We start from the raw sequence: 13,583 nt of genomic DNA on the forward strand, positions 1-13,583 counted from the left end.
GCAATCGTCGCACTCTTCGGACTATCCTCGTTCCACAGAAGGCGTTTGCATTAGCTGTTTGAAGTGGAACAGAACCACGCACCGACATCTGGAAAGTGGCTGCCTGGTGACAAGTTCGGCACCGCCAGCGTATTCCGATTATGCAATGGTATGAAGCAGCCAATAGAGTGCAAGATGGAAGCTGAGTGTCTGCGACCGCATACTGGAACAGAGATGAGGCAGCCACACCAGGCCCTGAAAGACAGCTCACAGCCAGGCCCCCTTACCCCACCATGGACGCCAGATCGAAGCTCGTGAAAGCGCACCTGAGCTGTTCCAAGAGGGTGGTTTTGAGCTACTAGCAGGCGCCCTCCAGCGCGAGACCAGGTCAGGCACGGGCTGGTTTCGTCCTGGCAGTTCCACACTTGGTACCTCAACCACCCGCCGCCCGTTGACGTCGTCATGGCCCTTAAGTAGATCGCAGCTCCAACCCTGCCGCAAATAAACAGGCTTGTGCCAACCTCCTCCCCCGACTTCACACATCGACCTTGGAAGTCATTCGCTCCAGATTGTTTCTGTAGCCCGTAAGGATATTCGCACCACCTAGAACATGCATCCCTAGCTTTGCATCAACTACTTTATTCCAACCACGACTGCGCTGCACTTGCGACAACGACAGCGCCTACAACCAGTTCATCTTGAGTCAATGCCTGGCCTACCACGCCACCAAATAAACACCACTCTGCTACGTCTCCGCACGCAGCTCTGAGTTTGTGTGGTCTCCTTCCTGGCTGCTGCTTGCCTCGTCCAAGAAGCTGCCCAGCGACTCGTGCAACAACTGCTCGTGCGCATAGCATCTCGCTATGCCGACAATTCTCGACGACAAGAGGGCGCAGGCCGCGCGCGAGCGAGAGGGCGGCAAGCAACAACGCCAGTCTGCAAGCGCATCTGCTCCTGGCGTGGTCGTCAGTGAAGACTTCACCCCGCAGGACGGCCAGGGTCCCCTACCGGAGCACCCTGAGCTTGGTGCCTCCGAGCAGGTCCCGCCCGCGTACAGCGAGCAGCATGACCAGCTTTCCCTTCACCAGGCTGGCTTTGATGCCGGTGCGACAATCACAGGTGAGATGGAAGAGCTCCCGATCGACTGCTGCCCGCTTTGAGTTATATCGGAGTATTCAGAGCTGACTCACTACCTGCCATCTAGATGATGGCCGTGTTAATATCAACATCAACCAGACAAATGTGAACGTCGCAAATTTCATTGCACCAGCCTTGCGTAATCAGCTTGTCGAGGACCGGACTACTCCCGGTGACCTATTGCCCATCCCGCCGGCCTACATTCCGCCTAGCCTCGGTGGCCATCCGGGTCAAACACCCCCGCCACGGCTCAATGTCGTCATCCAGATCGTCGGTTCCAGAGGCGATGTACAGCCATTCGTCGCGCTCGGACAAGTGCTCAGAGACACATATGGACACCGCGTACGCATTGCGACTCATCCCACATTTGAGAAATTTGTCGAAGATGCGGGCTTGGAGTTCTTCAGCATTGGCGGAGACCCGGCGGAGCTCATGGCCTTCATGGTCAAGAATCCTGGTCTCATGCCAGGCGTGGACGCGCTCAAGAACGGCGAGATCACAAAGCGGCGCAAGGGCATCGAGGAAATCGTTCTTGGCTGCTGGCGGTCGTGTATAGAGGCCGGAAAGGGACTTGGGCCCGCACCGCGATTCCCCCGCCACTCGAAAACCGATGATCCAACTACCATGCCACAGTTTGAGGTCGATGAGCCGACGAACAGGCCGTTCATTGCAGATGCAATCATTGCCAATCCACCAAGTTTTGCGCATATCCACGTGGCGGAGAAGCTGGGTGTTCCACTGCATCTCATGTTCACGTAAGTCCTCATTTCTCAAGAGTGTTGTGGATGAGAGACAGGCTGACAGATTGTAAAGCATGCCATGGTCGCCAACCCGTGCCTTTCCTCAGCCTCTTGCCAATATTCAATCCTCGAACACTGACCCAGTCACCACAAATTATGTGTCATACGCTCTAGTCGAGATGATGACCTGGCAAGGCTTGGGAGACGTGATCAATCGCTTCAGAACAAAGGTGCTCGACCTCGAGCCACTGTCCCTGCTATGGGCGCCAGCTGTGTTGACTCGTCTGCGGATCCCTTATACGTACTGCTGGTAAGTGACTCCTCTCCTTGGCTTTTCGAAGCAAGCATGTCTGACATGGACCAGGTCACCTGCTTTGATTCCCAAGCCGGCAGATTGGGGCAACCACATCGATATCGCAGGCTTCTTCTTCCTCAACTTGGCGTCATCGTTCACACCAGATCCCGAACTAGACGCGTTCCTCAAGGCAGGGCCCCCACCCATTTATATCGGGTTTGGGTCGATTGTCGTGGACGACCCCAACGGACTCACTCGGATGATCTTTGATGCTGTAGCAGAAACTGGTGTCCGCGCTCTTGTCTCTAAGGGATGGGGTGGCCTGGGAGCCGATTCGGTGGGTATTCCCGAAGGTGTATACATGCTTGGGAACGTGCCACATGATTGGCTCTTCGAGCACGTCTCTGCCGTATGCCACCACGGCGGCGCTGGAACTACAGCTGCTGGAATCAACGCTGGCAAGCCAACTATTGTAGTGCCGTTCTTTGGTGATCAGCCCTTTTGGGGTGCCATGGTCCACAGAGCTGGTGCCGGACCAGAGCCCATCCCGTACAAGCAGCTGACGGCCTCGGCCTTGGCGGAAGCGATCCGGGTGGCCATAAAGCCGGAGACTCTGGAGCGGGCCCGAGAGCTTGGTGCGAAGATTAGAGAAGAGAAGGGCGCAGATGTTGGCGGCCAGTGCTTCCACAACCACCTCGACGTTGACAGCCTGCGATGCTCGATAGTGCCAAGCAGAGTCGCTGTCTGGAGAGTCCGCCGATCGACCTGTCACCTCAGTGCCCTGGCTGCTACACATCTCGTGAACTCGGGGTATCTAACGTACTCGGATCTCAAACTGTAAGTGCAATAAGATGCTTTCTGAAGTGGCTAGCATAGCACTAATGCCGTCGAACAGTTTCCGTGGAAAGGAGTACAGCACTGAGGACCATCCCACAGACCCAATCTCAGCCTGTTCGGCAGCCTTGTTGGGAGATATTGGTAGCATCGGCATGTCCATTGCGGATATCCCTCGCGATGTGTTCAAGGCCGCAAAGGCCGCAGGCAAGAAACAATCAGACAAGGATCAAACTACCGATGATGCTGCGACTACTACCTCGAACAACGCAAGCGCTACTTCTATGGGCGGTGGTCCATCTGAGGTCACGCTCAGCACAGCATCCGAAGGTGCCGAGACGGCGAGCAAGACTTCAGTCGCTCCTGCCAGCACAATCCAATCGAGCGACCAAACACAGTCGACTTTGAGCCCGTCGAGCACACAGATTGGTAGTGGGAGTGGCGCTGGTGGTTCTTCGTCTCGCTCAGCCGCCGCCGCTTCATCTGTCACGAAGTCGGAAGGCCTGACCCCAGAGAGGCTGGAAAAGGCTTTCGACGCGGCAAAGGGCATCAACAACATTGTGGCCACAGGCATGAAGAGTCCCATGAACTTCTGCATGGGCCTGGCGCGTGGGTTCAGAAACGCACCGAGACTATACAATGATGATACGATCCGCCCGACCGAGAAGGTGACCTCGTTCAGCAGCGGTCTGAAGGTTGCTGGCAAGGAATTTGGATTTGGTCTTTTTGATGGCATCTCTGGCCTAGTGACACAACCGATGCGAGGAGCTGCCAAGGAAGGCGGTGTTGGTGCGATGAAGGGCATTGGTAAAGGCATTGGAGGATTGGTGTTCAAGTCTGGCGCGGGTAAGCAATGACACATCGAAAAAGTGATGACGGACATGCCACAAAAGGACACAAGCTAACACAACAACTTAGCCTTCTGGTCTATCCCGGCTTACACCATGGCCGGCGTGCATGCCGAGATCCGGGGACTCTTCGCCCAAAGCGCCCAAAACTACATCACTGCGTCACGTATCTGGCAAGGCAACGACGAGCTGCTTTGGTCGACTCCTGAAGAGCGTCAGGACATTGAAATCCGCTGGGGTGTGCAAAAGTCGCACTTGAAGAGCTTCTACGCACTGAAGCAAAAGGACAGGCTGAAGAGTAAGGGCAAGGGCAAAGATACAAGCCCGGATTCGTCTCGCCCAGTTTCACCCAGCTACACTGGTTCTCCACCGCCTGCAGGTTCTGCCTCTGCCTCAACGAGTTCCTTCTTCGACCAGAGGAGCGTGGCGCAGTCACAGCGAGATCCTCGACAAAGTCCCTATGGTCCCTACTCTTACGGCACGCTCCTCGCAGATTCGAGCTCCACGTTCTCGAGAGACGAGGATGACGTCTTTGAGCGAGCCATCCTCGACTCTATCCGGCAAACGTCCCGCGGCGACGCTGCCGAGGATGCGCGTGTCGAGCAGGCTGTACGCTCTGGAGTTGCACTACTCAGACGGAGATCGCATGCCATGGCATCCACAAGCTCGCTGGTTTCGGCAGCTGCTTCCATCATCTCTTCAGAGCCTCGTGGAGACACTCGTGCTACGTCAGTGTCGCAGGGCCCTGTTGGTGCCAGCGCGCCGGCAGCGGAGCAGTCTACTGGCCAACCTCCGTCAAGATCACTAGTTGACGACAAGAGAGCGCATGCGAACGTATTTGACGACCTTGCGATTTCGGATGAAGAATATCAGAATCTGATTGAGCAAGCGGTGCAGATGAGCATGAACGACGACGAAGACCATGAAAGCTGGGGGATTCGCATGCACGACAACGAGGCAGAGGACGAGGAAGATGAGGAGAAGATGAGGGAGATTCTCGAGAGGTCTCGGACAGAGCGCAGCCACTCCGACGAGCACGATGATGAAGACTACAAGAAGGCACTCGCTGATTCCGAGGCGGCGCATGCGGCGCAGCTTGAGGGCGTGGATAGTGCCCAGGACGAGGAAGAGGCGCTTAGGAAAGCCATCGAGGCATCCCAGGCGGAGGAACAGCAGCCGCCGCAGGAAGACGAGGAAGAGCTTCGGCGGGCCCTCGAGGAGTCGCAGAAAATCCACGAGCAGGAACTCGCGCAGAGCAAGAACATGCAGTCTGACGAGGAGAAAGTGTTGGAGTATGTCAAGCAGCAAAGTCTTGCAGAGGAGCAGGCGCGCAAGCAGAAAGGCAAGCAGGCAGGCGGGGATGAGGCTGATGAGGACGATGACGAGCTCAAGCAGGCCATTGAGAGGTCGATGCAAGAGTGGCAGGAGCTACGCGGCGGTGGCGGCAGTGGGAGCGGCGGTGGCGCTGGGGCATCGGGGTCTGGCTCGGGCCCGGGATCAAAAGCGACTGATGCCCATGAGCTGCCAAGCTGAGCGGCCGCAGTAAGATTTCTAGAACTACTGTAGCCCTGCGATGCCAAATGAGCCTTACCTCACTGATTTGCGCCGGAGATATCATTCCCGCAACGTGGGAGTCGTGATTGTTTGGTTTTGTGTGCGCCCATTATCAAGGCGGCAGAAATGGTACATACGATAGCGCAGGTGAACTGCCAATGCCTGTTCCCAACTATTGCTAAATTGGGAGAAATAGCAGATCTGTAAATCAGTGGCGACTAGGCACATGCTTGTCGTTTGCTGGGCACTATAATTAGGTGGGTGACTTTTGGTACACGGCAGACTAGAGTAAGCAAAGTTTCTCAAACAATGCGCAGGCTGCACAGTGGATATTAAGAAGGAGAACGCTGTCTCGTTGCTAACCCAACCAAGGAAAACTGATAGGGTTCAAGCAAGTGGTTGTCGATTTAAATGCCTGGCTGTGATCTCCTCATCCAAACTCGGCCAAGACGGTGGTCGGAGGTTTTCGCTTGCAGCCGCCGGCCCCGAGAGAGAGAGGGGTTGCACACGCGGCTCGGCGCACATCCCCAACAACAAGTCCGGCGCTTGCGTCAAAGACGATCCTTTGATCTGACAGGGCGTCGTCATCGGATAGTTGACACAAACGCCCGCTGAGGTAACTCAACACAAAGGGGAAAAGTCATCTTCTTGCACGCTCGGCAGTAACTGAGCTGCTGCTGCTTGATAAGCGGATTCTGACTATTCCTGCTGTAATTTTGGGGCCCCGTCCAGTCCCCATCACGGCCGGGTATTGGCATAAGACGAATAAATAATGGTGGTTCTGTGCTTGCGGCAGTGCTTTCTGGGGGGCTCAAAAAGGCTTGAGCCAAGAGTGGCGGGCGGGCGGGCGGCATGTTTGGTGGGCGAAGGGCCGTCGATCACCTCTGGCTTACCGGTCTTGGTGCTTCTCCGCCAGGGTGCATTGTACATGTTGTGTAACGGAATAGAGCCCGTGGTGGCTTGAGTTGCATGAGGATCAGAGTAGATATTGCACTTGTTCCTCTCAGTTGGCCATGGCAGACAGCCCTTCGACTTCTTTCTTTTTCTCCTCCAATGTCGTGAGAAGTGTTTGAGCAACCACCACTCTGTTGTACGACACTGGTCGTGATAAGTTATATATCGTTTTTCTGTTTGCTCGTGCAAGATCCCAACGCTACGACCGCAGGTCGGGAAGACAACAATCAACATGGAGCAACGCGCACTGCGTTTGATGGCAGCTTTTGGTAAGCCGTGACACTGCTCGTGAAGTCGGACATTTCTGTCAACCACACAAGCTAATGCCATTTCACTCTCTTCGAACCAGCAGCCACCATAGTGTCCGCTAGCGGTCCTGCATCAAGCGGCGATTGGGAATCTAGCAGTAACGCCTACTACACCAACGGGTTCCCCTTCAATGGTCCGAACGGCGGCAGCAGCAATTTCGGCAACAACTACTTCAACAACGGCCCGTACTCGTCATGGCCCCCGGCAACCTTTGACCCGTCCGAGTTCGCGGCCTCGGTCCTGGGGATGGACCCTTCGCGCGCCCAGCGCTTCATCGTGATCCACGGCGTCCTCGCGAGCATCGCCTTTGTCGCCCTGCTCCCGCTGGGCGCGATCCTCATCCGCGTGGTGCCCAGCAAGTCGGCCTGGCTCGCCCACGCCGTCACCCAGACCGTCGGGTACGCGACGTACATTGCCGCGGCCGGCATCGGGATATACCTCGTCAGCACGATCCGCCTGCCCTTCCCGGAGCCCGGCACGTCGCTGCTCGAGCTGCAGAGCATCAACTACCACTTCATCATCGGGCTCGTGGTCCTGGTCGTCTTGCTGTTCCAGCCGCTCACGGGCGTGGTCCACCACATCAAGTACAAGCGCAACTCCGCCGCCGCCTCGAGGAGGGCTGCCAGCGCCGCCGCCCGCACGGCGGCTGCGGCCAACTACGACAGCGACCGCACCGTGACCTCCTCCTCCTCCCCCTCCCCACCACCTGGCGGCTCCAAGGACGAGCGCGAGTACAACAACAACGGCGCCAACGGCTCCGGCACGTACACCCCGCGCACCGCCTGGAGCCACGTGCACATCTGGCTCGGCCGCCTGGCCATCACGCTGGGCATCATCAACGGCGGCCTGGGCCTGCACATCTCGGGCGGGACGACCAACTACATCATCGCGTACTCGGTCATCGCGGGCGTCGTGTGGCTCGTGTGGCTCGCGGCCGTGGTGTACGGCGAGGTCAGCCGAATGAAGGCCCGCCGGGCGGAGCGCCGGAAGCCGAGGGACATGGTGGTCACCCCGGGGACGTATACCGGTGGGAACGTGTATGGTGGTGCGTTTGGCGGCGGCGGCGGCGGCGGCGCACGCCAGCAGCAGCAGCAGCAGCCGCAGTATCCCCGCGGTGATGGTGGTGAGTCTGATCATCGATACTATGTCCCGCGCTACGAGACGCCCGCGTCCGTTGGTGCCCCCCTTGCCGCTGGGCGTGCTGGTGGTAACAACCGAGGATTTCCTCCAGCGCAGATATATGAGCAGCGACAGCACGCATCACAGGCCTCGCCCGAGGTCCAGCAGACATCATTTCCCGTGTCGCCGACGTCGCCATCTCTTCTGCGGCAGCAACAACAACAGGACCAACAAGATTCGCAGCCGTGGCCGTCGTCCGGTGGCCCCAACAGGAATGAAGCGGTGTCGCCGCTATCGGTGTATGCCGTGCGCTACTGAGAGGAAAAAGGTATTATCGCAGGGAGTGTTGCGAGGTGGTAGGTCATCTTTGTGAAGCTACGGAGAAGGCACTGTAAGCGTCTGTACGCCCGTTTGTCTCGAGAACTCGGGATCAGGTTGCGGCCGGGATCCTAGGCGTCTTGTTTTTTATTGTCAGCATCGTCATCATCTCTTAAACCTAGCACTTGTATTCATGATTCTCCTACAATCAGAATGAGCGTCGTCAGAAGCTGGCAAAGCACGCCAAATCAAAACAAAGTTCAAGTCAAAAGCATGGCGAGAGCCGAGCAAATAGAAGGCATGCAGAAAACTCTAAAACAGTCAACAATTGAGGAATGCAAGGCAGCACGCAGGATCAAAGGCAGGCCATCCCGCTACAAGGCTAAAATGGGATATCTCGCGCGGAAGCAAATTTGAGTTTTCGCCATTCCGCAAATATCAAAAACTAGATGTCTCCGTTTTTTTTTTCTTCTCGACCTGGAACAAAAGAGAGAGACTCCTGGACTGCACCCGTGGAAACCATGTCGATAATAAAGACCCAAAAAGCCATACTTTTCGTAGCAAACGTTGAATTCTTGGACATGTCGCTTCTCAAAAGGATCCGGCGTTCAGCAGTAAGAAAGGCGCATCGTTGATCTCGGTCGTGTCGGGCTTCAAGGGAAGAAGAGTTTCGTGGAGACGAAGTCAAGGAAATTGTAGGAAAGGAGAAGTCGTCGTCGTGACTAGCAATGCAATCGTACAGCTGATCCCGTGTTGTGCGCCAACCTTTTTTTTCTCGTGTAAATGATAGCAGTCAACGCCAAGCTGGAATCAACATATGACCGTGGAAATATTGACCATGGAGGCGAAAACCGGGGCAGGAAGCAGAACCAGAGTTGTTGATGCAGTAAGATCAAATTAGCGTGCCGAAACGCCACAACGCGAGACGCCAATATGCGAGGGTCGTTGCAATCAGAGGTTTACTGCGTCCACAGATAAGGTCAGCGAGTGTGTTCAGACCAGAGCAGGTTCAACGTTCATGACACCCACCTGAGGGCCCATGCCAGCCGAAGGAGGTGGTCCGCCAGCACCACCGAAGCCAGGAGCGCCGAACGGACCGGGCCCGGGGGGTCCGGGAGGTCCCGGGGGCCAGTAGTGAGGAGGAGGCGGGGCAGGACGGTAAGGAGTGCCTACACCAGAGTTGTTCTGCGAGCGACCCCACGAGAGGCGGACGCGCGAGTTGCCGATCGGGTAACCCTGCATCTGGTTGATCGCCATCTCAGCAGCGTGGCGGTGGACGAACTGAACGAAGCCGCAGCCCTTTCCGGGGGGAATCTTGACGTAGGTGATCTCGCCGAAGCCCTGGAAGAAGGAGCGAAGCTCGTCCTCGGTGACGTAGCCGGAAAGGCCGCCGACGAAGACAGTCGTGTTGTTGGGGTCGGTGAACTGGTTCATCGCCAGAGGGTTGAAAGGACCCTGCTGGCCTTGGCCGCCGTATCCGTAGTTCGGCTGCTGCTGAGGCTGCATCCAGTTGTTGCCCATTCCGCCGTGGGGAGCCTGAGGCTGCATCATGTGGTGCCCGCCAAACTGGTTGAACTGGTTGCCGCCGCCCTGGTGTCCACTTCGGCACAGAAATGTTAGTACATACCACGTCCGCACTGGTGAGATCCCTGCGATTCCTGGAGGCTTACCGGTTCTTGGGAGTAGCAGGAGACACGCGCATGGGACGGTTACCGCAGTAAACGCCTTGCATCTCAACGAGGGCGCGCTGCTGGTCCTGCTCGTCGGCAAACCGGACGAAACCGTAGCCACGAGACTGACCAGTCTGCTGATCGGTCATGATCTTGGCAGACTTGCACGAGGGGAAGCGAGCCTGGAAGAGTGCGACGAGCACAAACTCGTTGACCTCGTGACCAAGGTCACCAACAAAGATCGAGTACTCGGGAGTGCGATCATCGCGACGGTCGACAAGGCCACCGCCAGATGCCCAGTTAAGGCGGAAAACACGATCGGTGTTAGGCACGGGGGTACCGTTGAGCTGGAGGGCCTTTTGAGCAGCATCGGCGTTGGAGAACTCGACGAAGCAGTAGCCGGCATTGCCAGAGTGGCGGTCCCGAATGATCTTAACCTGGACGTTCTCGTTCATGGCGGATTGGAAAATGGATCGAATAAAACCCTCGTCCATCCAGCCAGCAAGCTCACCCATCCAGAGTGTCTGACGGGCGGCGTCCGGGTTAGGGAAGCCGGAGTTGTCGCCAGACTGGCCGTTGGGAGGGGCAATGGGAAGGCCCGAAGGAGGGCCGCCGGGACCACCGGCTCCCTGAGAGCCATTGTCACCCTGCGAGCCGGAGCCGTTGGAGGCAGGCTTGCCGTTGTAGGGTCCGTATCCGTCCATGGTCAAACTAGCAAGAAGTCAGTCACTGTCGGGTTTCGGAGATCGTTACATGACGTACAAGGGGGGCAGGATCAAAGGCGGAAGGTGCTCGGATATTGCGGGACGCGAGAAATATGCGGAAAACACGCGGGAATTGGCTTGCAGATTCTTCGAATTAGAGATCAGCAACCAACGCCAGCGCTCAGGTTCGTTAACCGAATCGTCAAGTTGTCGCGCAACGAAAGTCGGGGTATCTGTAACCTATTTCGCAAGTGTTGTCAGAGAACGTTGTTCGTATTCACCACATGGAGAGCGTTCGCAGCCGAAAGCGATGAACGTGCGCCGAGCGAGTGTCCAGGCCGTGAACGTCCAGTGAGTGTGCCAGCGTGGCGATCCGCGCATCCACAATCATGCTGGTGAATAGAGCCCAGCTGTTCCGCCCGAGCAGCAACCAAAACGACCAAGCCAGCGGCCATCTCGGATCAGGCGACAGAATGTCGTGGCATAGCCTGTCATGCGCCAGTTGTGGAGGCAGCCAAAACTAGTGCAAGCTTGGTAGCTATCGACACATCCAACGCCGAAGTCGCGAGTGCTGTCGAGCTCGCGTATGGCGCTCGTACTGAAAGAACGCCAATATCTGCACCAGGCACTGCGCAGGCAGAGGCTGTGGTCAAGCCTCCGAGGTCGGATGGCTTTCCGTGGTGTCGCATGACCAGAGGAGCTTGTGCCAGCAGTGCCTCGCTGGTGCCTCGAAGACGTGGCGACAGACTTCGGTGATAACGTATAATGTGCCGATGAGGAGCGTGGTCGATGGAGGATTGCGCGAGACGTTGCCGGGGCTTTATCCGGTGCTGGTAACGCTCATAAGGCATAGAGCGGATGACGGACCCTGGACTGCAGCGCAGGCGACCGTCGGCTGGTGCTGGCGGCAGGCAGGCATGGCGACGAGCAGTGGTGTGGCAGCACAGCACCGCACAGTAGGTACCATGGGGAAGTGCTGGTGGGATAGGCAGGTGGACGGTACGGCCGGGCTGGACAGGCGGCGATGACGATGAGGAAGATTTGAATGAAAAAGAGACTCACTTTCAGAAAACAGGCGGCAAGACGACCAATTGGATAGGGAATACAGTCGCAGAGGAGAGGAGACGCCGGGAAGAAGGAGAACAGACGATGAAGATCAGAGAAACAAAGCTATCTGACCCACGGAATGCATAAGAAAAAAATCGGCTGGTGGGGTGGAAGAGGAGGAGGAGGAGGTGGTGGTGGTGGTGTGGTAGAGGGAGACAGAGGCTGGCCTGCGCAAGCTTCTGGCACTGGGGGAGTCAAGCCGCTGCACGCACCGCACCACGGGGATCCTGGGAAATAAAACCCGCACAAGTGGGCACCTGTGACGACAATATGTGCTGTGTAATCGGACAGGGCCTCGTGGATACTGCCGAAAACGGGCTGGCACGGCAATGGATCAATTGGGGACGCTACGCTACTGCTACAGCTGTGGGCGAGGCAAGGGTTGACTCGAAGCCCAAGACAAAAGAACAACGGGCGATGACGGGAGACGTGACCGTGCGAGCGCAGGTGTAACAGAGATGCCACGTGCGCGAGACTGTCGAAAGGCCTACTGTAATCAGATGATTAGGGCTTGGGGGGAGAGAGACGAAACAAAAAAGCGACAAGCACGCTTGGGCCCGAGTGCCGGTGTCGCGCGAGGGACTGGCGAGGGACAATGCAAGGCCGCCGCCGCCTGGAGAGCACCGAAAAAGAAAAAGGCAGGCCCAGCGCAACACGGCGGCGCACTTTCTGCCGTGCACCACTCGAGTGAGACCAGTGCCGAGTCGGGATAGACAGACAGTGTGCGAGAAGAAACGAGCCGGGCGGAATCTTAAGGGAACTGGGTTTGTGGCGGCGCACGCCAGGCCCGGGCCCAAGGATGAGAAGGCGGAGGAGGTGGAGAGGGCGGCTGCCAGGATGTAGGCGCATGTCATGCTGGATCGCAGTGCCCGCTGCCCATGCGCCCTGGTTCCAGGGCGGTGCATGATTTGAGTGTCATGATCCAAGCTCGACGACGTGAGCGTGCCGCAGCTTTGACGCGATGCTCGCCCTGCGTGCCCAGCCGAGCACTGGCCAGCGGCATTGGAAGTGCACCCGGGCAGGCAAGCACCGTGAGGCAGTCAGGCAGGCACAGGCACCTGGGCAGGCAGGCATTGCGCGCAGACCCGGCATGCGTGGAACCCCGCCACAGGGCTCCCCATGGAAACATTCCACGCCTTCCAAGGATGGATCTCACCCCTGTCCACGTCTTCCAGCCCGCCTTCTGTTCAGGCGACGACAATGCCCCAATGGCCGTCAGCGGGAGCAGCTGGGTCCCAAGTATCGGCGACCGTGGCCGCAGTCGTGGTTTCGCCATGGGCCAGCAACCTATGTGCACGATGCATCCTGTGGGCAGAGGGTACGAGGGTTGGTCGGAACGCACGCCTCGAGTGTCACTGGCATCCCTGGACACTCGATGGCACGCATGCTCAGCTTGTCAAGACAATCCCGGCCTGTTGCCCTGATTGGGCACAAACATCTGTTGCTGGCGGAGACAAGCGCGACACTACTCCCTCGTGTCTCCCCTCCCTCCACTCTGTGGCTCCAAAACTCAAAAGAGAGCACTGCTTCACCAGGTCATGTCGCCATGCACTGTCTCTCATGGATGCCACTAGCCGATGCACGCCATTCCTCGGCCTGCACGCCGCCTGTTCGATTCCCAACGAATCTGCGTCGTGTCCTCAAGTCTCAATATCACCGATTCCGCTCACGTCGCGGGTGGGTCATGGACGCTTCGTCATGAATCTGACCCGCATGCTTCCTCGCAGTCCACAGCCACCAATACTCGGAAGTCTTGTTTTCCAGGGAAACCACCGTCAATACCGGTAACAGCTATGACGAACAATGAAGTTATAGAAGATCAGCACTAGGCCACTGTATGATTCTGCCGCTGTGCTGCGATCAGCAGGGCTCCCCCCGCCATGTCTCAGGGCCTCCCTTGCTAGTGGTGCCAACATCTCATCCGCATCCAGTGACGGAAAGACTACCCGCTCTATGCACAAGGACAACTCCGCCAGCCTTCTCCAAGATGCCGTTACTATTGAGCTGGAGGCATG

The 13,583-nt window shown here is 57.4% G+C and overlaps 3 protein-coding genes across 3 annotated transcripts; 2 read left to right on the top strand and 1 right to left on the bottom strand.

Annotated features, from left to right (window-relative positions):
* Positions 1 to 842: 842 nt before the first annotated feature.
* On the top strand, positions 843 to 5,366 carry B0I36DRAFT_372610 (uncharacterized protein; the record flags this gene model as incomplete). The annotated part of the gene is made up of 6 exons (XM_046160133.1): positions 843 to 1,098; positions 1,184 to 1,871; positions 1,930 to 2,166; positions 2,221 to 2,988; positions 3,047 to 3,831; positions 3,904 to 5,366. 6 exons carry the CDS (start codon positions 843 to 845, stop codon positions 5,364 to 5,366), a joined length of 4,197 nt encoding a protein of 1,398 aa, XP_046014829.1.
* Positions 5,367 to 6,400: 1,034 nt separating this feature from the next.
* On the top strand, positions 6,401 to 8,097 carry B0I36DRAFT_83711 (uncharacterized protein). The gene is made up of 3 exons (XM_046163430.1): positions 6,401 to 6,610; positions 6,691 to 7,773; positions 7,887 to 8,097. Exons 1-3 carry the CDS (start codon positions 6,574 to 6,576, stop codon positions 7,892 to 7,894), a joined length of 1,128 nt encoding a protein of 375 aa, XP_046014830.1. The 5' UTR covers positions 6,401 to 6,573; the 3' UTR covers positions 7,895 to 8,097.
* A 983-nt stretch (positions 8,098 to 9,080) lies between these two features.
* B0I36DRAFT_240147 (uncharacterized protein) lies at positions 9,081 to 10,461 on the bottom strand (the record flags this gene model as incomplete). Its single annotated transcript, XM_046149737.1, has 2 exons — positions 9,081 to 9,687; positions 9,758 to 10,461. The coding sequence occupies 2 exons, from the start codon at positions 10,459 to 10,461 to the stop codon at positions 9,081 to 9,083; spliced, it is 1,311 nt and encodes a 436-aa protein (XP_046014831.1).
* Positions 10,462 to 13,583: the final 3,122 nt, after the last annotated feature.

Source organism: Microdochium trichocladiopsis, assembly GCF_020744255.1.
Source record: "Microdochium trichocladiopsis strain MPI-CAGE-CH-0230 chromosome Unknown B0I36scaffold_3, whole genome shotgun sequence".
Taxonomy (NCBI): Eukaryota; Fungi; Ascomycota; class Sordariomycetes; order Xylariales; family Microdochiaceae; genus Microdochium; species Microdochium trichocladiopsis.